Source organism: Lissotriton vulgaris, chromosome 8, assembly GCF_964263255.1.
Source record: "Lissotriton vulgaris chromosome 8, aLisVul1.2, whole genome shotgun sequence".
NCBI classification, from domain to species: Eukaryota; Metazoa; Chordata; class Amphibia; order Caudata; family Salamandridae; genus Lissotriton; species Lissotriton vulgaris.
The window spans coordinates 1,384,438,419-1,384,463,509 of record NC_141696.1 but is presented as its reverse complement, the minus strand read 5'-3'; the positions used below and the strand labels follow the sequence as shown (position 1 = coordinate 1,384,463,509).

Genomic DNA, 25,091 nt, shown 5'->3' with positions numbered 1-25,091 from the left:
AAGCTATTAAAGTTTGGAAGGGTCGAGACTGCAATGCTTAATGCTCTGGGTCTGGTGGCTCAGTGGACTAATGCATTCACTGTAGGGGCCTGTGTTCAACCGTATGGCAACAGGTTAAAATCCCAGCGGGTCCACTCAGCCTCTCATCCACCTGAGGTCGATAAAATGAGTAAATTGAGTTGGGTAACAATAAACATCTGTTTTTCAGCACCAACATACCTACGGTTGAACGTGTGCTTTACAAATACACATGCTATGTTATGTAATTTATAATGAGATTAGAGCAACCTCTGTTTGCTTCAGCTATTTAAAGCCTTTCAGGGTGACCCTACTTCATGAGACGTGACTCTCATTCTACTGGACTAAAACAAGTATGTTTTTCATTATTGAAAAGTGTGGTTGAAAATATGCTTGACACTTTTGAGAAGATCCATTGAGATCGTTGTTACACAATCTCTTACGTGTACAAGATAAGGTAATCTAGAATCTTTTACATTTCTCAAAAGCTTCAATGATGCCTGTGCTACTAATTCTCTTTTATTTATACCACCTGGGATCATCTAGACACTCTAGCAAATGTCCAAAGTTAGACTATTAATTTCCAAGAAATGCTGGACATTTAGACCTGCTAGAGAAGAAATTTTATGGTTAACATATTTTTCAGTGGCCTCGTATTCTCACCTTTTGACAAAATGTCTAGCCCTTGGCCATAAAAGTCTGCATACCTTTCACTTTGGACCAATATATGTTTTTCTCTAACAACTCAGAAATTGAATATACCTGAAGGAATCTCTTTCCTCTTACACATAATGGTTAGAGACTGGATTTTTGTCACAAATAATGGAACACACTATCGTAGTAATTTAAAAGTAGTTCTCCCGTCAGCCCTCCTCTTGCACCCACTGACTTATTTAGGGTATGGGTGATGGCAGTGTTCCTGATGACCCCCTTGGCAGAAGCACCACTTGAGGGAAAGGGAATGCCCTTGCATGGCTACCCAATTTAAGGCCATATCCAATATATTTTTTCCCTTTTCACCTTCAATCATATAAACAACTGAGGTCCAGGACAGCAAAAGTGCACAAATAACACTTTAAGAGAGGAATCCTAGTGTGTTGGACACTACTCTTACTTTTCTCTAAAAATAGACCCCCTCCCCCTTGATTAAACAGGGGGAGGGGCTAACAGGTGCATAATATGCCTTAATGGAAGGCAGCCCTGATGGTACTTTTTTTTTACTGAAGTGGCTACATCTATGAAAGGAGGAGCCAATTTAAATCCTACAATGCGGAGAGGAACTCCGGATATGGCCAACCGCTTATGGTCTAAATGAGGAACTGTGTTCTATCAGAGAATAGTGGCACTGTCTTTGCTCCTGAAACATATACATTCTAGAACATTTTTTAAACCATTAGAAGAGCATTGAAATATACATTTAGTGTGTTCCATGTTCCACCTATTGGTAAAATGTTCACAAACCATCATTAGTGACCGCTTAGAGGTGGAGGTTGGGTAAAATATGGTTACATCACTATGCCCACTCACTGCGCACACCACGCCTCTGGCCACTACACTGCCTGCAATGCATCATGGGATTCCACACCACAGCAAGAGCAGACAATGAAAACTAGGGTCTGCGCTCCCCACACAGAATGGGAAAAAACATTACCGGAGGACGGTGTGGACACATCTCTGTTAATTAAAATAAGATAAGCAAAAAGGATGTGGGGCATAAAGGAAGCATAGAGCATACACAGAAACGTCCTGGTTGCGGAACCAACTTCTTAAAATGAAACCAGCGGCACATTTAAAAAGTACGGTGGAACAGAGCGAGAAATCATGCATGACGGGATTTCAGCGCAGGGCAGAAACTGCAGTAGAACTCGCAATTGCGTGTGTCCGAGAAACACGCAATTGTGTGTGTCCCAGATGATTCACAAATCCACTATTAGTTGTCAGGGGTTGTTATATATATTGAAAGATGTACTAAGTTACATGTGATTAATCAACCTTCATTTTATGAGACTAGTTTTATGGTAGATTCCTTAATTAACCAACAATGGCTCTAAACACTGTGGTGCTACATGAACCCAATAGGAAACAACATTATTTTCTTGCAAACAAAATTAAACAATTCTGCATAATACATCTCCTTTCTGAAATAACAAATGACATTGTCTGGCTCCTGTGTGGATCCAGTTGCATCTAGTTTTGCGAAGGATCCCAAGCCTGGTACAAGTGTATTTCCTAATCCCTCATTAGGACAGACAGAACGCGTGTCAGTGTTCTGAATCAGCAAGTCTGCGAGTTTGGTTTCATATTATTTAATTCAAAGCAGACAGTCTGTTTACCTTTTTTTCTTGTATGTCACTTGCATTATCCAGTGTGATCGGCGTATTCCACATTTGTTATGTGAACCCACCAATCCAGGCAAAGGCCATGCCATGAATCAACCAAAGGGACGATCTTGTTACATACTTCATAGCTCAGCTCATCAAATCGTCCTAGCCATAGACTGGCTCTATTTTTCCTCTCCTAATCAATTAAATCATCTGATTCCAACCAGTCCCTGATTCAACACACTTTTTATACTGATACCACGGCTGTTTCATAATCCCGACAATCTTATTGACCAACTGTTTGCATTCTTCCTGGAACAACACATTTGACAGGGCAGTTCAGACCAGGTGCGGCTAACAATGGGGCATATTACCAACAACTAGCGATAATTATCGCTATGTTGGTTTAGCGGCGATATTTTTATCGCCGAGCTGCGGCGATTTTTATCGCTTAGGAACCTTGCTATTATCAAGGTTTATCTCCTAAGCGATAAAATTCGGCCGAAATGCATGAATATCACTGAAAAGTCAGCGATATTCATGCATTACCGAGCTAATGCTCTTAGCCTTGTTATCCACCGACCATTGGATAACATGGCTAAGAACTGCTCAGGGGCAGGTGTTAGCTTTTGGAGATATTCCCGCTTAGCGCGAATATCTCCAAAAGTTGGTAATAGGAGATAGCGATGTTAGCGACTGTTTCCAGTCGCTAACATCTTGACATGCCCACTCTGCATGTCATTAGTGATAAATATCACTGACATGCAAAGCGGGGCCCAAGATGGTCGCTATCTCCTACTAGCTGTTGCTAACTGGTGTTAGCGACAGCTAGGTAATAGGGAGATAATTTTATCTCCGCTTTCTTGACTTTTAAAGCCAAAAAAGCGGAGATAAACCCCCTTGATAATATTCCCCAATGTTCATAAAAAACGGTGGTGCGCCGTTAAACTCACAATATGTTGCCTTACTCCTCTTCCGACAACAACGAGCAGAAAAGGAAGGTGCTTTACTTCCTGCATGCAAATCCAACCAATCCTGGAACTGCTCTCATGTTGTTTTCAGCATGAGAGCAGGTCCAGGATTGGTTGACGCAGGCTAGCCCAGCGCTCATTTTGAGGTTGGGTGCCTCCAATCTCTGCTGTTTTACAGCACTGAGTTTGCAGGTTCAGAAGTGCGCACAACAGATTGGCCGGCGGTGGAGAGCCGGCCAATTTGTCATGTGCACTGAGCACTTGAAGCAACCATCCTGCAATACTCAGGAACCTGTCTACCCCACCCCCACCATCATGCCCCCACCATCATGCCTTGGCTAGCGCAGTCGCCAGAACACAGAGAATAATAAATGGTAAGGACCATTTTATTATTCTGTGTGTACCTGATGTGCTCGCAGCAGGCGGGGCGACACTCCTCCGCTTTATTAGAGAAACTGCTGCTGGGACAGACCCTACTTTTTGAAACAATTAATTTGATAAGCCGGTTCTTTTCTGCCTTAATAATTCAACCACCCTGCCAAACTCAGATGCTGCACCATGAATCAGTCATTGCATGTAACAATTCCACATTTTGTGAATTTCCAGGGATCCAAATCGTCGCATCAGCCAATATTAATGATAAGTTGGCCCCTTTTCACTCACTGTTCTGAACCAGAATCTGGCACTTCATTGTGTGTGAGTTCCACATTCTAAAAAAATCAGCGATCTTGTTCTGTTTCTCTGCTTTGCACAATAAGATTCATAAGTTAGAATTTCAAACAAAGTTTATTTGACAAAATAAAATAAATAACCCATGGGTCACTGAAAAATCATTCACTTCCTCAGGAAAAAAAGTGAAGTTTCATGCGAAAGACATTTTTACAAAGTTTACAAAAACAAATGAAACGTCTTCGGCTGTTTAATCTGTCGTCGGGGTGGGAAACTGAAGCAGTATTGAAACAGTTTTGAGGAAATACATAGACAAATATCATGAAAAAAACATAAACAGAAGAGATGGTAATTAGGTACAAGCTTTATCAATAATCCGCGCGGAAGCTCGTTAAATTTATTTACATTTTATAAATACAATAACTTGCTGTAACGCTTTTGTAATAATAAAGAAAATGACAGGTAGGTTTCGTTAGTCCCAAACGAGAGCAACTAACAAACACCGAGTGCATAAAAAATGGAAAAAATAAACAATTCTCAGATGTAGAAGGATTTATTCTGGCAAGATTCCCAATTAGAGGATGCAAACTGTTTTGAATAAGGAAACGTCGTAACAAAATGATGTCCTATCCAGAGAAAAATGTGTAGCCAGAGACACATACTGTCCATTAAACAAACACTGTTGCATATTTTATAAATATTTAAGGGGCGTTCAAAAATGATGGATATGTACCATTGTTGAAAGAAGGGTTGTGGCACTTCAGTGATGACTGTTTGTGTGGTATCTGTTCTGCATAAAAATACAATTTATCTTTTGTGAGATTTTGTGAATAGTACTGAGTAAAATAATGTATTTTCTTTCATGTGGACTTTAAAAGGCAACCCTGACATCTGGTGGCCATGTGCATGAATTACATGTGAGTTGTTTTAAAACAGGTTTCATATTTATTTTCTATACATAATTTCTGAGAAAACATTGTCTATTTCTGCTGTCACTAACAAAAAACCTTGTCTTGTTGAACACAAGGAGGGCCTCATTCAATCTATTGACTGGTATCAGGTGGTATGGCAAAAGTGCTACTGCATCTGATTGATACAAACTGATTAACAAAAACACAAGCCAAAATATATACAGAATAAACAAAACAATCTGAAGAAAAATACATGATTTAAATAAGATCAGCCGTGTTGCTGCCAGCAGCCGAGGATTTTTTTATTTTATTTCATCCTTCTTTAAAACGTATTATCAAACACTGATCTGAAGTCCTGCTTTCAAATATTCTTCAGAGTTGACCTGCAATATTTATTTTCACTAGTTCTAGGTACATTAAATAAACATTCCTCATATTTAGAGTACAAACATATCAACACGAGTCGTTTGTGCTCAAGAGTAGTATAACCGCCACACTTAACCAAATTCCCTAAAATAAAATAGTGCTTTTGTGGAATTTCATGCAGGGACATACGATGAGTCTGCTTGGTATTGGTATGTGTCCAGAACAGAACCCACAAACTCTCAGCTCCGTGCAATGACACCACAGCTCCCCTGCGATCATTGTGGCATCGAGGGCTTGAATCTCAGATTGGGACAGCAGAATCGGCAAGCTATCCGTCTTATTAGGACAGTGAAATCCACCAGCTGCCGGTCTTATTTGGACAGTGGAATCGGACAACTGTCCGTCTTATTGGGACAGTGGAATCAAAAATCTGACAGCATTTTGTCTTATTGGGACAATGGAATATTTAAATGTCTGTCTTATTAGGACAGTGGAATCTGCCAGCTGTATCTCTTATTGGGACAGTGGAACCCGCCTGCTGTCCTTCTTAATAGGACAGAGGTATCAGCTGTCTACTTTCCAGTTGACTTTGGAAATGTTCCAGTATAGTTCATCTTCTATGAGCATTGCTTTCCTGATTCGTTGCATTGGATGTGTGTTAAAAAGGAGCCAGGTGCATTCCAGTGCCAATTATTGAAAAGGATATCTGGTGGTCAGCCGCAGTTGGGCCAAGACACTAATGTAAAGTGGGGACAAACTGGGTTTTAACAGCTTCCCTTATTAAATCACTCATTACATCACTTCTTGACATGATGCATGGCTTCTTAGTTAAAAGAATTACGTAAATGTTGAACACTAAACTGAGGATACAAATAAAAAATATCCAAATGGCCTTTCTCCTATTAAAACTGAGTTATGTGGAAGTTGACACGTCTACCACCCTAAGGTGCCAGGGAGGACAACCAACGTGCAGGAGGTGCTGGACTGCTGCACACACAGGTGGGCAATGGAATAACAGATTTTACCTGAGTTAGCTCCACAAAGGCTGGTATACAAACTTGGATCAGTGCTGACCATTCATTAAAAGTAGGCCTGGGTGTGAACTTCCGCACGCAGAGTTTTTACCTCTCTGCATAGAGCACGGAGTTCCGAAAACTCTGCCGAGCTGAGTTTTTCCTCTTTCATGACTTGCCAATGTTATGTTGGCGAGTGAGAAAAATCTTTCTCCAGACCACCTACCAGTGAGATTTCTCAATGCAGGCGGTCACGGCAAGTCGTTACTGCTCGCATTGAGAAACCAGCCACTTGCGTTGAGGAAGCTGCCGCTCGTGTAGAACAACTACTCAACTAGCAGAAAGCACCCTGTCGCACTGCACATGGTACCATTCGTGCTGATTTTACAATGCGGGACAAACACCCGGCACTAAAAAACTGGGCGAGCAGCGTGACATATCTTACTCCACCACTTGCAGAGCTCCGCGTAGCACGGTGGAGTTTTTTTGTCACTTCACGGTGTTGCACGTAGCGGAACACCACAAACTCCACCCAGGCCTAATTAAAAGGTGCATGTCATGCCTGCAGAAATACTGTCCCACAGACAGCTCTTCCGCGTGCTTGCACAACTCCCCCTACAGGCAGACCTCTGCTCTGTTAAGTACATTGCTTAGATGATAAAGAGTCTTCTTGGAACCAAACCAACCCAACACAACCCTACAGGGCCCCTACAGATACGTAACAAATTTTCACTGCCCCCTGCCTGTGTACACAGTGAGAACTGGTTTTGCCACAAAAATCCCTACATCCTCCCAGCTTAAATTTTTGATGGTCGGGATAGTGTTCTTGTTTTCTGCTCAGGGCGTTAACAGTGATTAATGCCCTCTGCCGAAGGTGTTAATCCTTCTAAATTACTTATCCTGACATTACAGACCAAGTGAAGAGCAGCTGATGAGCTGAAGGGCAATAAAGAGCTGTTAAAACCTGGTAGCAGTTGTGATGTAAGACAATCAATGCCGGCTTCCCTAATCTCACCCAGTACAGGCAAATAACCACACCCACTGTCTCTGTCTGCTACACATCCTTGTCACTGAAGACTATGGAAAAAAATCAGTAGTTAGTGCCAGCATTCTAAGAATTCTGAATGGCTCTGCCAATCTGAGCTTTTTATTCAGTGTTAACATCAATGATGTCCTGTCTTACCTCGGACCATTAGAGCTAACACTACAGTTACCAATTCTCTCTCGAGCCAGTGCTTTAAATGGGCGATTACTGTCCGGTACTGAGTAACTGCACTTCTACTTGAAATGGAGAGTACCTGCACTTCTCAGCACAGCTGCAATACATTTAATGGGAGAGTACCAGCACTACTCACATCTATATTTCCCTGTTATCACACCTTACGCCTGGGAGTGGCCTGTATCAGTGGGGAGCCATATTCACATCTGTCTACCTGACTTTTGGAAGGGCCCCATCAAAACTAATAAATCAGTGCTGTTTTGGAAAGCAACATTTACCAACATCCTTTGAAAAGCCGTATAATGAGTGCGCCATTTCCAGTTAAAAAACATGCATGTCAAACGTAAACAATCCCCCTCTTCATCTGTGATGCCACGGTAACCATCAATCAAAAAATGCCAGCCCTTTACTTCAATGCAGTTCCCATTTGACTGATATTTGTTTTCAAATCCAAGCACATTTAAATAATGCTAGTAGCACATTAGAAAAATTGAACACTTTGCATAAATATCTAAAAACTCTGCATGGTAGTACAGTAGTTGGAAATCACCTTCGGCTGTAGCAATTTGCTTACAAAAATATAAAAAGTAAAAAATGGAAAACAGGAGCAGGCCCCCAAAATTAAATAACATCTCACTGAAAGGGGGCATTTCTTTCAGTGGCTTAAAAACACAAAAAAGCAAGCAACGTTGTTTTAAAAAATGTTCATAATTTCACGTAGCAATTTATAAGGTGCCAAAATAAACAAAATCAGCTGCAAGGAAAGATGAAATTCCCCTACCCCCAACAAAAGTATATAAAAATCCCCAAACTTCTTGTAATATAATAGGAGGGCAAAAAGTGGATTGAAGATAAAAAAATCTTTTTTGTATTCACAGCATTGTCAGGTTAGAAGCAGTCATTTTTCCCCTGACGGAATCTTTCCATGCTTCATCATAACGAACATGTCCACTTGATGAAGGAAGTAAACTCCCTGAAAATGTCAGCTTTGCAATTGGATAATTCAATATGGCCGCCACACGGCTTCTTCTAGCCTTGCTGTGGTGCCCATGTTGGTTGGGGAATTGCTATGGCTGCCTTCAGTGTCTATCCCATCGTTTTGGTTTGGGAGGTTGGGGTTCAGGAGGGTGGATCCCGTGGAAGCATTAGTGCAAGGGGGAAGGATGCGTGGAGGCGACCGATCTCCTCCTGACATCATTGAGAACTGGTAGGATCCTGCGGATGTGCCATAGTAGAGGTGGTAGGAAGGCGAGCTGGCCTGGAAGGGGTTGCCTTGAGCCTGAGTTGAGCCTGGATATGGCGGTGGTAGGTAGGTGTGGTATCTTGTGGCAGTGGTCATGGCGGACATGCCGATTCCTATTCCGGTAGAGACTGGTGTCGGTGCATACGGGAAAGCTCCGGGATAGTGCATACGAGGGTCAGATATCGATGGAAGCGTTGTGAACTGGCGGTCTATTCCTACCCGCGGATCACTGAAGGCCTGGAGGTCAGATGCACCTGTTGGAGGAAACAAAGAAGATGGGTGAGTATTGAAGACATGGATCTTACTGAATACACTGAAAGATGCAACATATATTTGATTGGCATACTGGTTAATTTAGTAGAGCAATGTTAGTCATTGTAGTAACCTTATAGGGCCAAGACCAGAAGTCCTTAGATACATTTGTATAGGCTATGGGAACTGTACGAGCTGATGAAAGCACATGTGTGTTTGTAGCCTAACACGGTAAGGCACATAAACTCCACTGTGGTGGCCTAATGTTTGATTGAATTCAGTTCTATGGCTATTCCCTCTGGACTTTGAATTCCAGAGGACCATGCTTTTTCAACATTTCTCGAATGTTTGCACCTATTACCATGTGGGCGTTGCGCTGATGGCCCCTCTGACCCGGAGGGCGTATGTTACGTTAGGTGCCTTTATTTTGCACAGGGTATGAGTGAGACCACATGACTAATCGATTTTCTGTGATATTTGAGACTTTTTAACATTGATCTTTGGTTTATTTGTTTCAAAGTTAGTCCAAATCAAGAGTAACTGAAAGGTTTAATGCCCAATTAAGGGTTGCTGAAATGGCCAATTACTCCTTGCCTTACATCAAAGTCAACCCTGAATGGGCATGTATGATCCCCCTCAGGTGGAACGCCTGCGAGGATACTGAGTCTGGTACTATTTTTCACTGAGGATCAAATCTGGAAATTAAACATTACAAAGAAAATTGAAAATTACTGCTTAAAAGAGAAGCATCGGACAACCTGTCCAGCTACTGTAAAGTGCTCTGTATATACTGTTGTTTCAGTGGCCTCTCCTCGATGCATTATTATCTACATTTTTCTATTTTGTTTTGCTGACAATACATGCACATTACTTTTAACAACTTTTTGTTTGACTTGTGTTTAAAAAAAGCCAGTAATATTAGGCAAATGAAAGTAATTCGCTATTTTTACATTTTTACCAACTTTCCACACCATTCTTTCCTCGCAATATTCTTTAGTAACTAGATATAACTACTGCGCTGCTGTCAGGTCGCCTTTTTCATATTTTCTGTATGTTATTATTAAGTAGCATTTTTATTGGCATCTTATTTTAAATAAGCATAAATTCCGTCTTTGCTCAATTATATCACGATTTATGGACTAACATTATTGTTGTCATACTGATAACAATTTCATAAACGCATATGTTATAGTTTCCAACATGAACATAAGTTACCAAATAAGTTGAAAACGTTTGTTTTCATTTGATTGAAACTAAAAAAACTGACTATCAGTACCCTTGATATGTCTTACTAATGTCATCAATTAAACTTGCTGATTGTGTTTTACGTCCTGAACGCTGGTGTCCACCTGATGTGGTTTGTACTTCAGAATCTCTCAAATAATCATGTACACAGAATTCAGAATGAAAGACACCTTTATTCTATCCACAGAATCCATACTGGGTCAGTTACCTATTGCAATTTGTGTCTCCCTCAAGCAAACCTTTCCTTGGAAGGCATAATTGGACCTGGAAACGCCTTGAGGTTTCTGTAGGACTTGCTTGTAAATCATAGTTAGTACAAACAGAGACCAGCAGGTGACCAGTGGGTGATAGGCAGGTGAGCTCACCTCTCAGGGGCACGTGCAGTAAAAGTGCTGTATACTTCATCATCTGGTGATTAGGTGTACAGAACTTCTCAGTGTCAGGCAATTTCCCATGGCCTTCATCTCATCATCACCGGAGCAATTAGAGTGTGCGGTGATGGCAACCGGCAGCCACTGTCGATAAGTGAAAACTCATGGTGAGCATCTTTCCCTAATGTTGGGCTGGAGAGTATATTAGAGAAATGGTACCGAAGCACAAATACAAGTCCCGACAGTTCTTATCAGACCATGATACATCAGCGGTAAATATCAGCGAACACTTATGTTTCTAAATATTTTTGGCTTTATTCTTCTTTATACAACATTCAACACATCTTCAAAAAGGCAGCAGACACGTGTTTCGTCTACAAGACTTGTTTAAGGCTATATCCATGTGACATCCAGTTCAATTTTTATTTATTTATTTAAGGTTTTTATAGAGCGCGTAGTCACCCGTGAGTATCCCAGCGCTAAGCCTCGTAATCCAGAGGGGAGGGAGTGCAGAAGAGATGGAGGTCTTATGGGAAGAGAAGAGTTTTGAGCAATTTCCTGAAGCGGAGGAGGTTCGGTTCTGTTCTTAGTTTCAGAGGGAGCGCATTCCATTGCTTCGCTGTGTGAACCGAAAACCGGCGACCTCCTGAGCGGGCTTTTTTCACTCTAGGTACCACTAAAAGGTTTTCGTGGTCCGATCGGAGTGCTCTGGTGGGTCTATAGGGGGTAATACAGTTTTTAAGAATTGGTGGGCCTTCATTGTGGAGCAATTTGTGGGCCAGGCAGAGGGCCTTGAAAACTACCCTTTCCCTGACCGGCAGCCAGTGCAGTTTCCTCAGGGCGGGTTTCGCGGATGTTCTGGCCGGGGTGTTCGTGAGCATCCGGGCAGCGGCATTCTGGATTTTCTGTAGGGTCTGAAAGGTGGCTTCGGGGGCACCCAAATAGATGGCGTTACTGTAGTCCAGCCTGGCAACAATCAGGCCTTGGATCAGCAGTTTCTGGGAGTTAAAAGGAAGTAGGGGGAGCACCTTCCTACATGACCTTAGAAGGCCGAAACAGACGCTGGCCGTCTTCCTTGCCTGTGTTCTAAAGGTGAGATCTTTTTCTAACCATATTCCCAAGCTCTTGACCTCCGCCTTGGGGGCAGGAGGTTCCCCAAGGCAGGCGGGCCAGATGTTCGGGGGTAGAGAGGGCCCTTTTTGTCCTAGGAGCAGAATCTCTGTTTTTGACCCGTTGAGCTTGAGGGCTGAGTCGTTCATCCATTGATGTATCTTGGAGAGGCAGCCATGTCAAAGTCAATGTCAGGTTGTAGTAACTATACCATTCCACTATGACACGTAAGGTGAAACCTAAAAGTTATTCTGGTAGCCTCTGTTCGCTGCCACCCAAATGTCAGGTATCGCAAGAGATTGTGCAACAGGGGCGCCAATAATCACACGGAGCTCCAAAAAACTAGATATTGTATTATATGGTGACCAAAAATTACTTCCCCCAATCACAACAGGAGGATTCTCAAAACAAATGAATCCCCGTAAGTATCCACACCATACATGCCAGTCCGGCAACAAAGTATAGCATTGTGAAGGCCTTGATAAGGCCCGCTGTCAGTGGCCGAAAGTAGTAAAAGGATTTCTCTGCAATCTTGCTGCTTTTTGGACTCTGAACTCGACGTGCTGCCTGTGAGTACAGAACTCTCTGCCTCTCATCAACTTACAACTCGCGGTACCCGCTGCGCGGGTCCCGCTTCGCCAGGGGCTATTTCTGCACAGCGCCAGTGTTTGGAACCTTCCCTTGGGTGTTGGGACCTGCAGGGCTGCGAGCGTGTTGTGGGCGCAGGACTCCAAGTCCCAGGAGCACCCACTACTCCCAAGTAGTAACAGCTGGGACGCTCTCCCTGCAGGCTCCTCCCCTTGCTAGGCAACGCTGTAAAAACCTGCCTCCTGCCTGCACCTGAGGATTTCTCTGCAATCTTGCTGCTTTTTGGACTCTGAACTCGACGTGCTGCCTGTGAGTACAGAACTCTCTGCCTCTCATCAACTTACAACTCGCGGTACCCGCTGCGCGGGTCCCGCTTCGCCAGGGGCTATTTCTGCACAGCGCCAGTGTTTGGAACCTTCCCTTGGGTGTTGGGACCTGCAGGGCTGCGAGCGTGTTGTGGGCGCAGGACTCCAAGTCCCAGGAGCACCCACTACTCCCAAGTAGTAACAGCTGGGACGCTCTCCCTGCAGGCTCCTCCCCTTGCTAGGCAACGCTGTAAAAACCTGCCTCCTGCCTGCACCTGAGGATTTCTCTGCAATCTTGCTGCTTTTTGGACTCTGAACTCGACGTGCTGCCTGTGAGTACAGAACTCTCTGCCTCTCATCAACTTACAACTCGCGGTACCCGCTGCGCGGGTCCCGCTTCGCCAGAGGCTATTTCTGCACAGCGCCAGTGTTTGGAACCTTCCCTTGGGTGTTGGGACCTGCAGGGCTGCGAGCGTGTTGTGGGCGCAGGACTCCAAGTCCCAGGAGCACCCACTACTCCCAAGTAGTAACAGCTGGGACGCTCTCCCTGCAGGCTCCTCCCCTTGCTAGGCAACGCTGTAAAAACCTGCCTCCTGCCTGCACCTGAGGATTTCTCTGCAATCTTGCTGCTTTTTGGACTCTGAACTCGACGTGCTGCCTGTGAGTACAGAACTCTCTGCCTCTCATCAACTTACCAAGAGGGAGATACTAACTATCTTTTTGAAACCCAAGGAAAAGCAGTGGATGCTGCTGATTTAGGCAGCACTTCTGTCTTTCCTGTTGTGGCTCTAGTACACAATTTTCCCTCTCCTTCTAAAGTAAGCCAAAAAATCTATTCGAAAATCTCTTCCCCCTTGCATATCCTTCCAGAGGATTACACCCTCCCTGATATAAATCTAGAATCTCAGAAAGAATCAATAAAAACACAGAACCCCTTTCATGCTCAGGATATTATAACTACCCCTAGGTTACATCTGTATAGTAGTACTCCGTCAAAAAATTCTGAGATTTCCACCCCTGAAATGAACTTATTTCTCAGTCCTACTCATATCCATAACAAACATCTAGGAAATTCTTTTACAAGAGAAGATAATGTAATTTCGAATTCCTTATCTTCTCTGGAACGGCTTATTTCATCAATTTTACAGCTATTGGAAAGAATGGTTAATGGATCAGATAATGTATTAGACACAGTAACATTGATTTTAAAGGCACTGTTGAGTAACAAAATAGGATTAGATGGCGGTTTTGACCAAAAAATAATCACTCCATCTAATAATTTAAATATGGAAGCAAATGAGGAAATAAAAAATATAAAAGTAACCCCTGAGGCACTTTTATCGTCAGATCCCCTGGTTAAAACTAATACTAATACTGCAGTTACTCCTGAACCATCTGTACAAAGGAAGGAGAATCCATCTAATGGTAATTGCGTAGCTTTTATTAGTCAGGAGATCGAGACTTTATTGCCCCCAGAGGATAATTCAAGTAATGTTTTACCCCCCATCTTCCCAATTTTCATTCCACAATCAAATAAAGAAACTCCAGTCCCTCCTACTACTTTAGAAAAAATGTCATCATTAAGGGAGGAAAAAAAGGAAATAAAAGCATCAAAAAAACAACGATGCAAAAAAAGAAAACCAAATCGTAGATTTTACAAAAAAAGGCAAAGGAAAATAATTTTTGATTGTGAACAAGAACCCTCGCTGAATAACTCCAATCCAGTGGATCTTGACTCAACAAACATACAAGAAGATTATCATTCGCTCATAAGTCAACAACATCTTGATGAGCAAACTGAAGTGGTGAAAGAAAAAAATCCAACTTCAATTATAGTTTCCAAACCAAAGCCACCTCTTAACCCTTCGGCTATTGCTTTTTCAGATGTTGTTGCAACTGATCATATATCCAAAACAGTGCCTAAGATCAGAAACAATGTGGATACTCTTTATCTCGATTTCATACCTATTTTTGATCCTGACCTCATTTTAAATAGATCTGCCTTAGTTAAATGTTTTCACGAAATAGAAAGCTTAAAATTGATCCAGTCTGTAGATCTAGACATAATTTCATTAATAAACTCTGAGAATGGAAGGATAACACGGGTACAATTTTACTCAAAATTGGTAACAAACCATGTCTTACAATGGGCAGAAGAATTCCAAATAAGAGGAATTGATGTTGATCCCTTTATACCGGTTAAAATAGAAAATCATAAATATCAAAAAATGTCATTTTATCAAGGCATAAAATCCGGTCCTCGCGATGGCCTTACGGCAGCGCCTGAAGAGCTAAAAATACGGATATCAAAAAATGACCGACAGGTGATAATTAATAATCCGTTGCCCATCAAACAAACTAGGGTAAAGGATATTGATCAGGAATGGAGTTGGTTGCCCGCTGTCTTATCAGATAAATCAGGTTTTGCAGCCAAAATGAATTCAGAGTTTTAACGATAACTTAAAAATAATATCGTGGAACATTGCTGGATTAAACCAGAGCTCAGAAAAGCTGTTATTTTTGCAGTCTCTTGACGCTGATATTATCTGTTTGCAGGAAACGTGGTTGGCAGGGAACTTTCCGGTTGTAAAAGATTATTATGTTTTGGAGAGTAGTGCTATTCCCTCTATGAGAGGCCGAGCAAAGGGAGGGTTAGCCTGCCTTCTGTCCAACAAGGTTAAATGGAACTATACTCACTACCAGGATCCAAATAAATTATTTCAGGCAATAACTATAACAAACTCCGCCATGGACGCCTCTCAGAAATCGTTTGTAATAATAAATGCTTATTTGCCTCCAGAAGCAAAGTATAATTCGAGTATTAAGATGATTAGTTCTTTTATATTAAATTTACAGGAATCCCCTTTTCCCCCCCACATTTTACTACTAGGAGATCTAAATGGTAAAATATCTAATTATGCCCTTGAGATATTTAGGAATAAGATAAGAGAGGAAGCATTTATGATACCTAAAGCTATCTTTCCGGAGAGCATTAAAATAAATAAAAGAGGGAAATTAATATTAGAGAGTTTATCCGAGGTAGACTGCATTATAATTAATGGAAGGTTCCCTTCGGATATTCCCGCCCATTTCACTCACAAATTAGGAAATGGTGGTTCTATCCTCGACTATATGATAGTTGATAGTACCTTCTTTTGTTTCTTAGATGATTTTTCCGTTCTAGTTACTGATCTTAGTGATCATAATGTTCTACTTTTAACACTAAATATAACATCATCTCAAAGGGATTCATGGAAAATTGGTAATGATTTATTGAACATTAATAATAAAGGGAAATGTTATTGGAATTTAGGGTCCATTAGAAGTTTGTCTAATATATTAGAACACACAGCTGAGAATTTAAGTTCATGGGAAGGTAGAGAGCTATTTTATTTTGCGTCTCTTTTACAAACTTTAAAAACTAAAGTTCGAAAGCCACAATCAAGAAAGCCAATTCCTAAAATCCCTCCTGACCTTCGTTACCTAAATAAAGAAATAAATAAATTAGTCAGGGCTCAATATCTTTCCTTTATTCCTGAACGTAGGCAGAGAATTTCTCTTCTGAGAAGAAGAAGAAATAGGTTAAAGGTTAGATTAAAACGGGAGAAAGAAGATGCTCTCTGGGTTAAGCTTCATGAGGCATCTAAGAAAGGGCAGGTAAAGTCTTTCTGGTCATTAATTGGAGAAGGATGTGGGGTGCGATCCAGACCCTCTCCTATATCCATTAACGAGCAGACATGGGTTGATTTTATACAACAACTATATAATAGCAATGATGAGAAGTTCTGTCCTGATAAACTGCAGGAGGATTCAACCCCATATGACCCTCCTTCTGAATTACAAATAGTTGCAGCAATCAAAGCTTTACGCTCATCTGGTGCACTAGGCCCAGATGAAATCCCAATTTCCGTGCTAAAATCCTATAGCACGTTATGGGGAAAAATCTTATACCCAGTCTTTAAACTTTGCTTTCTTAATGGCACGGTTCCACATTCTTGGAAGGGGAGTTTACTAATCCCGCTCCATAAAAAGGGGGCTAGAGACTTACCTCAAAATTATAGACAAATAGCCCTCTTAGATGCCATAGGCAAAGTTTTTTCTAAATGTTTATTGAATAGTTTAAATGATTGGGTAACGAAATCTGCAATACTCCCGTTGGAACAGACTGGATTTAGGAAACAGCATGGTACTTTGGATAATCTTACTGCTCTTCAAATCCTGGTGGAAAAATATGTTTCAGTTCGTAGAGGGGGTGTATTTGGGGCTTTCATTGACTTCTCTACGGCTTTTGATAAAGTGGATAGGCCCCTGCTGTGGAGTAAGTTAACCAAATTAGAGATACCATCTAGTTTATTAAAATTAGTTATCGCACTACATACAGATACTTGGTGCAGAGTTTTAATGGGTGGCGAGCGAGGACTGTCTAGGGTTATACCCACAGATAATGGTCTGAAACAGGGCTGTCTATTGGCTCCCCTGTTATTCTCCCTATATATCGCCGACCTCCCCAAAGCTATTTTATCAACCAGTAATGGTATTGCTCCACTTTTGGGGAGAGCTCCAATAGCGTGCTTAATGTACGCAGATGATATCTTAATCTTGGACCTCATCCCAAAAGGTTTGAATAACCGCTTACAAGCCCTGTCCTCCTACGCTAAGGCTCACTTTTTAAAAATCAATATCTCAAAGAGTAAAATAATGTGCTTTCAGAGAAAGAGAAATTCCAAATATGAAAATTACTACTGGTCCATTGGGGGTGAAAGATTGGAAGTAGTGAAATCTTATCCCTTCCTTGGTAAGATTGTCATGAACAATCTTAGTGAAAAAGCCCACACGGAGAATAACAACAGAAAAGCCCTTGTTCAAGGGAAGAGTCTTATTTCCCTCTACAAAGCGACTGGCAGAAGGCATTTTTCCATATTGCTCGAGGTTTTCCGAGCAAAAATCCCTGCATCCCTAATCTATGGATTAGAAATAGTGGACATGGCATGCTGGAATTTTTTAGATTCTACTGAAGGAAAAATATTACGCAATTTAGCCTCTGTCAGTACCGCAAATTCTACCTCCTCTTTAAGACGAGAATTTGGATTGCGCAGCTCTCGGGCTCAGGCATCTGCGAGTGTGGTGCGTTGGGTCTATAACATTGCAAGAGGAATGCCTGGCACATTGAGATACCTAATAAAAAATGAGTTGTTGGGTTCCTTTAACGCTCATTCCTCCATTGTGAGGAATTTCCGACAGGCTGTTGCGCTACTACAGCTAGACGAACAAAGTCTTTTCACATTATCTGACACCCAACTGAAGTTATCTTTAAAATCTGCCTCTTGGGAGCTGAGCTTTAGAGTTGATAGTGGGACCAGTAAAGCGGTGAGTGGAATGTTCCCTATTGGTAAATTTTGTAAAATAAAAACTCCCCAACCATACATATGCTGGAATCTTCCTCATGGAATTAGGCGATTTATGCTGCTGTTAAGGTATAATTTGCTCCCGTTAAATTGCCTTCTGTCCAAATGGTATGGTAGTTCAGAGATCTGTAATCATTGTAACCTTAATACCCAGGATATGTACCATGTTGTTTTCGTTTGTCCGGCCCTTATGGCATTTAGACGTAAATGGCTAAGACCTATGTGCCTCCAACTGGGCATTCGTACTGCTTATGATTTCATTGAAGCAATGCTTAATCCCCCCGATGAAATGTTTTGTTTTAAATTATTTTATTTCTTTAAATGCTTTTTAACATTATATTGATTACTTAATACTATGTATATTTTCTTTGTACTTTTTATGGAATTTTGTTGTATGACTTTATGAATTCTTATGTGGATCTCTTTTGAGTTCCGTTATCATAATAAATAAATTTGAAATTTGAAATTAGTAAAAGTTTTGTATGAAGATTTGAAGAAGAATAAAGCCAAGAATATTTAGAAACATAAACTTTTGCTGGTCTTTACTGTTGATGTATCATGGTCTGATAAGAACTGTTAAGGCTTGTATGTGTGCTTCGGTACCATTTCTCTCCTAAACTTACTGTGCTGGGACTTCGCTCAAGGACGGATTGTTCACCCGTGGTGTTAGGGTGTCGGTACCAAGTGAGCACCACCATTGGGACAGTCCTTTTTATTTGACTTCACTTGCTCCTACTTTGACCAAGTTTCTGATGTGCGAACTCTATAGCATAGCCCCCGTTTTTTTGTAGGGCAGGAGAGTACTACATCCGAAGCAAATAACTCTCTCATCAGACATTGAAGGTGAAACACTAGAAAACCACCCAAAGACAAAAGCTGTGAACACATTTGAAAAGGCATGGAAAAAACACAGGCCTGCAGTGAGAATACAAAATACAGAGGTAAAGCAGAGGCTATTTGAAAGTTTCAAGGTAAGGGCGGAAAGGAAAACTGACAAAGCTGATAAAAAGTAAATTGAGCTAACATGCCAAGGTTGGTGTTATTTAATTTGAGGTTACTGGTCACTTCCTGACGTAGGCCCGCCAAGTCAGTCTCTTTCCCATGTTCTGGTTGCTAAATCTACTGCTTAAAATCAAGAGGCACAGGACCAGCATTCTCTATAGAGCTGCATATCTTGTGTGACTTTTCTTTGTCGAGGAAAGGTAAAGCAAATTACACTTGTGTTCAAATTGGTGAGAATGTGACTATGTGATATCAAAAGCATTGTGAAAGTCCTGATGTTCATGCAAAACCCAACTGCATATGGTTCACAATATTCGCATATTTGTTGGAGGTTTGCAAGAAATATATGAGGAGCGTGACAAAATTAATTTGGGACTTTGAAAAACCAATAGGGCCCTATTATGAGTTTGACGGTGCGGCAGCGGGACCGCCTCGCTACCGCACCACCAAACCCATGTGGAGACTGCCCAACCAATTATGACTTTTCAGTCATTGATAGGCTTTTCCTTTGGCGTCCCCAAATATAGGCACCACAATGGGAACATCAAAGGAAGTTCCAGTACGGTATGGACTGAAAAGTCCATGCCATGCTGGACTTCTGTGCATGCACACACGGGGCACATGTTGTGCCCCCCTGTGTGCACCCACAAGGCCTGAGGAATGAGTGGGGCCTGCAGTGCCCCCTTTCTTTCCTCGCCATCACAGTTAACATGGAGGAATGACCTCCATGAAAACAGTGGCAGTGATGAAAGTCGTAATATGCTTGGGGGGGACTGCGGCAGTCCCATTAAGCATATAAGTGCCTCTGGACAGCTGCATCACCGCCAGGAAATGGTGGTTTACAGGCGGAGTTTCAGGGCAGCAAGACCACTAGGGTCGCAATAGAGCGGTTGCAAGCCTGCCAGACTCATAATAGGCCCCATAGTTTATAAGCAGTGAATGTGGTTCAATGGCAGCAAACCAGGGAATAATGATACCTTGTCTATGAAAACAGGAGCCCCTTAGACCTGCGCAGGTCTCTGGCATGGGTATCAGGCAATAGATGTAGGTTTGCGATTGCTGGCTACAACTCCGAAAGGTGATAGTGAGAATGTCATCAGACCCTCAGATTATTGATCCTGGATACTGCATACGTGTAGATGTGTTTAACAATACAACGAGCCATGCATAAGAATCTCTGGTCCCAAAGGGCGAGAAGCATCTAACTCTAGCCAAGTCTTCCCATATCTCCTCGCCTTTAAAATGGATGTATTTCAAAATACAGAAATATATCCCAGTTTGACAGGTTCTCGAGCAAGCACAACGCCCTCCCCCAAAACACACCACCGATGCAATACTTTTAAGTCAGTTAAAAGCTTACATTTCAGTGCATTTCTTTCTAAATAGTATAGAGGGGTGCATTCTTGTGAGATCCAATCTGGAAACCCCACCCCAACGTTTCTTGGGTCACCTAAGGAAAGAGGGAAGTAATGTGTGGAAAATGGGTTTTAGCAAAAAAAGGCAATACAAGTGTGTGATTTCAATGAACATCACAACAGTGAGCGTCAAGTGTTTCGCAATGTTTGGATTAAAGCATCCGGTCAAGCTTAGCAAACTGTAGTGTTGGCATGCCAGCAGATCCGCATAAAAAACTGAAGGGACCTTGTGTCGCGGAGCACTTTTCTGCGGATATCTTGGCTCCACTAAACGCTGCTCACACATGCGATTCCCTCAAGTACATACAATGATACAGTAGATTCTGGGGCAGTAAGCTTGCTCTGGCCCTTGTTAAACATACTGAGCATTACATCATTGCCTTCTGCACAGGGGAGGTACACACCAGGAATGCCCTACAAATGTATCCACTAGAAATGGAACGAACTTATGTGGTTTATATTGCACATGGAGGTTGTAGGACTAGGTTACTTATGCATTGCAAATATATTGTGCTAGCACTTACCTATCAGAATTTAGCAATTTGAGTTTTTACTCCATATTACAGATTTGGGAATATATGCTGCAGCGTGGCTACACAAAATATGCACTTTTGAAAGGTTCTTACATTTTAAAGATGCAAGTGGAGAAAGTATTCCCTTTCACTCTTGCAAACCACTCTGTGCATCAGAGGGACAGATATGAGAACTTAAAATAAAACTGCTTACCCTTTTAAACAAAGCACATGTGACTGAAGCCTGGCTAGGTGCCTCTCCATCCCTGCAGAGGCCATAAAAAAACAAATGTCCAGAGCAAAAAAGTAGGAAGAACACAGCCCTAAGATGGATTTCATTACAGAGGTGCTGTGAAGGTAGGAGGCGGTGTTTAATGGAGGAATCATTGGCATTGCCTCTCAATGCAGTAGTTATAAGCGATGATTTATAGCCAAACACTTTCACAATTAACACATGCTACATATGGGAAAGAAACAAAACAAGCTGTGTAAATGCCAGAGAATGAACTCCCTCTCTCACAATGGGGGTAAAGTCATTTGAACAACACCTAAACTCATCTCCACATGACAAATGATGGGATCAGCCTCAGTAGGGTGAGCAGATATTAATGAGGGATTAGGAATCGTTATCAGATAATGCACTGCTTAAAGGGATCACGCCAGAATGACGCAGGCACTTGGCAGCCAAGTTGTGCTAACGAAAGACAAAGCCAGCTCTAGGTGAGAAAGCCTTTCAGCAGGGTGTGGGATCTGTCTGGAGTGGTGTTCTCAGAGTGTGGGTGTATGTCTTGGCAAACATGCATGGTGTGTGTGTCTGCCTGTGCAGAGCGAGAACAATGTTTGCACTCAGAACACGTCTTCTTTTAGACTCCATCTGAGCTCTGGGATATGTTAAAATCTACTGACACAAACAGTGGTCTCGTGATAGACCACAGCCCTCGAGTCAAGAACCCTCAGGGGTAGGCAGCATTAGTGCTGTGACCTCTGTACATGTATCCCTAAGTCTCTCCATCAGAATATGGGGCTTATGTACAAGCCCCTTGCGCCGCTGGTACATCGCTTTTAATATGGGGAAAGGAGATGTAAAGGTGGCGCAAGGGGCTTGTGAATAAGCCGCTATATGTTTCAATCTGCCCACTTACCCTTAAGTCCATGCATGCTATCTCAAAAAGTGTCCTCTCTATTTCTAAAGTACAGCATGAACACTGACCATACCTTCTGATTGTCGTCTGTCCTTTTTTCTTCCAAATGGCCCTCTCTTTCTCCTCTATTCTTTCCATGCCTCCTCTCTGTGAGCACGACCTTCTCTGGGTCACATGCATATTTCCCTTGCTATGTTATGTTATATTGATTTGTATAGAGCACGAATCACCTAAGAGGGTATCCAGGTGCATAGGCAGGTGTGTAGGTGGGAGGTCCCCACGGTGCTTATAAGAAGAGCCAGGCCTTCAGCTTCTTGTGGAACTCACAAAGGGAGGAGGAGGCACTGATGTGCTTTAACGCCACCCATGCTCGTGATGGAACCGTTCCGTCACGAGCCTCGGGTGGGCTGTGCTGGTGACGGAACGGTTCCGTCACGGCCCGCTCGCCGCGCCTGCATGGCGCGAATTCCGCGCCTGCGCTGACGTTCTGAAGAGCGGGCGGGGCCGTGACGGAACCCCCTTAGCGCTGCGGCAGAATAGCCACCGCAGCGAAGGGGTTAATCTTCATTAATGTGTTTCTGTAAATTGCCCACAACTCATTTCAAACCTCCCATCCTTTCCTTCCTTGCAAGTCATGCTCCTGCAGCCTAGCAATACCTAACCTCCTCCAGCGCATCAACTGACCCTGCCAAACATGTCTGGACTTGTAGACCCCCTCCCTAGTACCTCTAATGATCACCCCTAACTCCTATTGATTTACTCTACCACAAACCAACAATAACCCATGACACTGAGTTAACCACTAACTTTGGGTTTCGGAGCAGCGTGCTGCCCTGCGTAAAGTGCTTCAATGCCTCAGCAGAGGTAAAAAGTGCTTTATAAATGCAATTACATGTATCAATCGTTATAGACACCTATCTGTTCATCCATCCGTCCATTCTTCCTTCCTTCCATTGCGGACCAGGTTCATGCAAAGAACTGCCCTGAGACATAGAATGAATTGGGAGAGGTGTGACGCAGCGGCCAGAGCGGCTGTCTCAAGAGTGTGGGTTCTCAGTTTGGTCCCCGGCTCTGGAGGCAGCTCAGCTCAGCATCATGTGCCTCTGGGCTCACTTAACCTCCCTGACGGCTCCCAGCGCATTGAAACCCTTAAGGGGGTGATATGTTTGTGCTTTACAAATAGGAATTATTATTACTATTATGTATCTGCCCCTTTCGGGAGCCATTTTAGAGGCTAGATGGTATGGTGACTTCGCCAGTGTACAACACCACTTTTTAGATCTCGGCTGAGGGGTGTTTAAAGGGGATATACATTGTTTCCCTGCTGATGGTTATGTTTTTTGGGATGTTATGTGAAGATAATGCTGCAGAGTGAAGACAGGATACACATTGAGTGGACAGTTACCTGAAAGCCGGCTGGAAAGCTCTGCGCTGAGGGCAGACATGCCGCTGGCTCGCCCTGGAGAGATGGGTGCAGCCGGGTGCACAGCGGGGGTGCCAATGGAACCCAGGTATTGATACGATTGATCGTAACTCCATGGGGGGGATGTCTGCACTTGCCTTGTGTCTGCAAACAGAAATAAAAAAAAACAGAATGGTCAATGTTCATTTGTGTTAAACGCTTAATATATACATTTCAATATAGCTCTACTAAACAGCACAAAGTTGTGAGTGTGTGTTTATACATAACTTGTGGTGAATTAAGAGCAGTTCAGAGACTGGAGGCCTACAGATAAACACACAGAATTGGGAATAAGGATGCATTTTTTTAAGGAATGTCCTTTTCTTTAAAAAAAACAAAAACAAAAAAAACAATATTTATATTGAAAACATTTTCATGAAAATAAGGGATAAAGATTATTTAAAATGGTATACTTATGTGTGTTTTATGTAAAACCACTCTTATACTGCGCATATTTGGTCTTTCTATATGGTGGTAACAATACATGTCATGGCGGTTTCAGAGTACGGAGAGGATATGGAAGTAAACAAACACCCCCAGGAAAGAGGCGGGGGACAAAGGAGCTCAGGTCAGACACAGCTGGATTTGAGCTGGATGGATTCACGAAGGAGAGCGACAAGAAGAGGGGTACCCTGTTTGAACACTAGAGAAGAAGCAATCTACTGCCTTGGGGTGTCAGAGCTTTGGGGTATAGTCTAGTGAAGTCTCAGCAGGGTTGCAAGCCAGATATGGGAGGCCTGAATTTGGAGATCAGACTGCCAGGACCAACTGTGTGTATGAGCTGTGAACAATGCAAGCTGCTAGACCGCAAAATGTTACACAAACCATTCGGAAGCTAACAGTGAATAATCTTCCTACTAACCACACGCTACCAAATACCAACAGAACAACAGGCAGTGTCAATGATAGCTCCTCCCCATACGAAAGATGCTTGGATAGAGAATGCACTGTGGCACTGTAGCACTGGCGTTAGGCGCTATACAAATGCTAACAACACATAGCATAACATTTGTCCCTACGGCCAAGGCTGCAGTGCACAGTCACTTCCTGTTTCTTCTGAAGAGATGCTGTTCTGCACTTTAAAACCATTTGGGGTGGAGGCTGCTTTAGGACCTGTGGGAAGAGAGCTTTACGTAGTACATTACATGCAAGGCAAGCCGGGTGCCTGTGAATTCAGATGTTTTTCTTAACACAATCTCCTTATGTGTACAGTAAGAAAAGTTAGAGTAAAAGGAAGGGCGAAGAAAAAAATATGTTACAAGGGAAAACTGGTAAGCAATGAATGATTTCGTTACAATGCTATTGAAAACAGTGTGGCAATTCAGACTATTTCAGTACAGTGAAGCCGCCAACAGCACCTCCTAAAATAAAGCCAAGTATAAGAAACCAAGGTCAGCTGACACGCGCCCCCTTGAAACCACGCGCCGCCATTTTAAGACCATCGCTGTCGCTGCCTGGTCAGGAAGGTTTAATCCCCGCTGCTGGGATGGCGGCAATTTGCTCGATTACAGTTAAGCAATTAGACTAAGCCTTTTTAACACTTCCGTATGA

General features: G+C 42.5%; 1 protein-coding gene across 9 annotated transcripts in view; it reads right to left on the bottom strand.

Moving 5' to 3' along the window:
• Nucleotides 1-4,077: 4,077 nt before the first annotated feature.
• RUNX1 (RUNX family transcription factor 1) overlaps nucleotides 4,078-25,091 on the bottom strand; it is a 615,617-nt gene continuing 594,603 nt past the window's right edge. For 6 of the 9 annotated variants that reach the window (XM_086935378.1, XM_086935374.1, XM_086935375.1 and 3 more), the window contains 3 exons: nucleotides 23,484-23,645; nucleotides 20,370-20,459; nucleotides 4,078-8,985 (listed from right to left, as the gene is read on the bottom strand). In XM_086935378.1, coding sequence (XP_086791504.1) covers nucleotides 8,492-8,985; nucleotides 20,370-20,459; nucleotides 23,484-23,645 — 746 coding nt within the window. In that variant the 3' untranslated portion in view covers nucleotides 4,078-8,491. The remainder of the gene's footprint in view (nucleotides 8,986-20,369; nucleotides 20,460-23,483; nucleotides 23,646-25,091) is intronic. The other 3 variants (XM_086935376.1, XM_086935380.1, XM_086935381.1) reach the window with 1 other exon arrangement.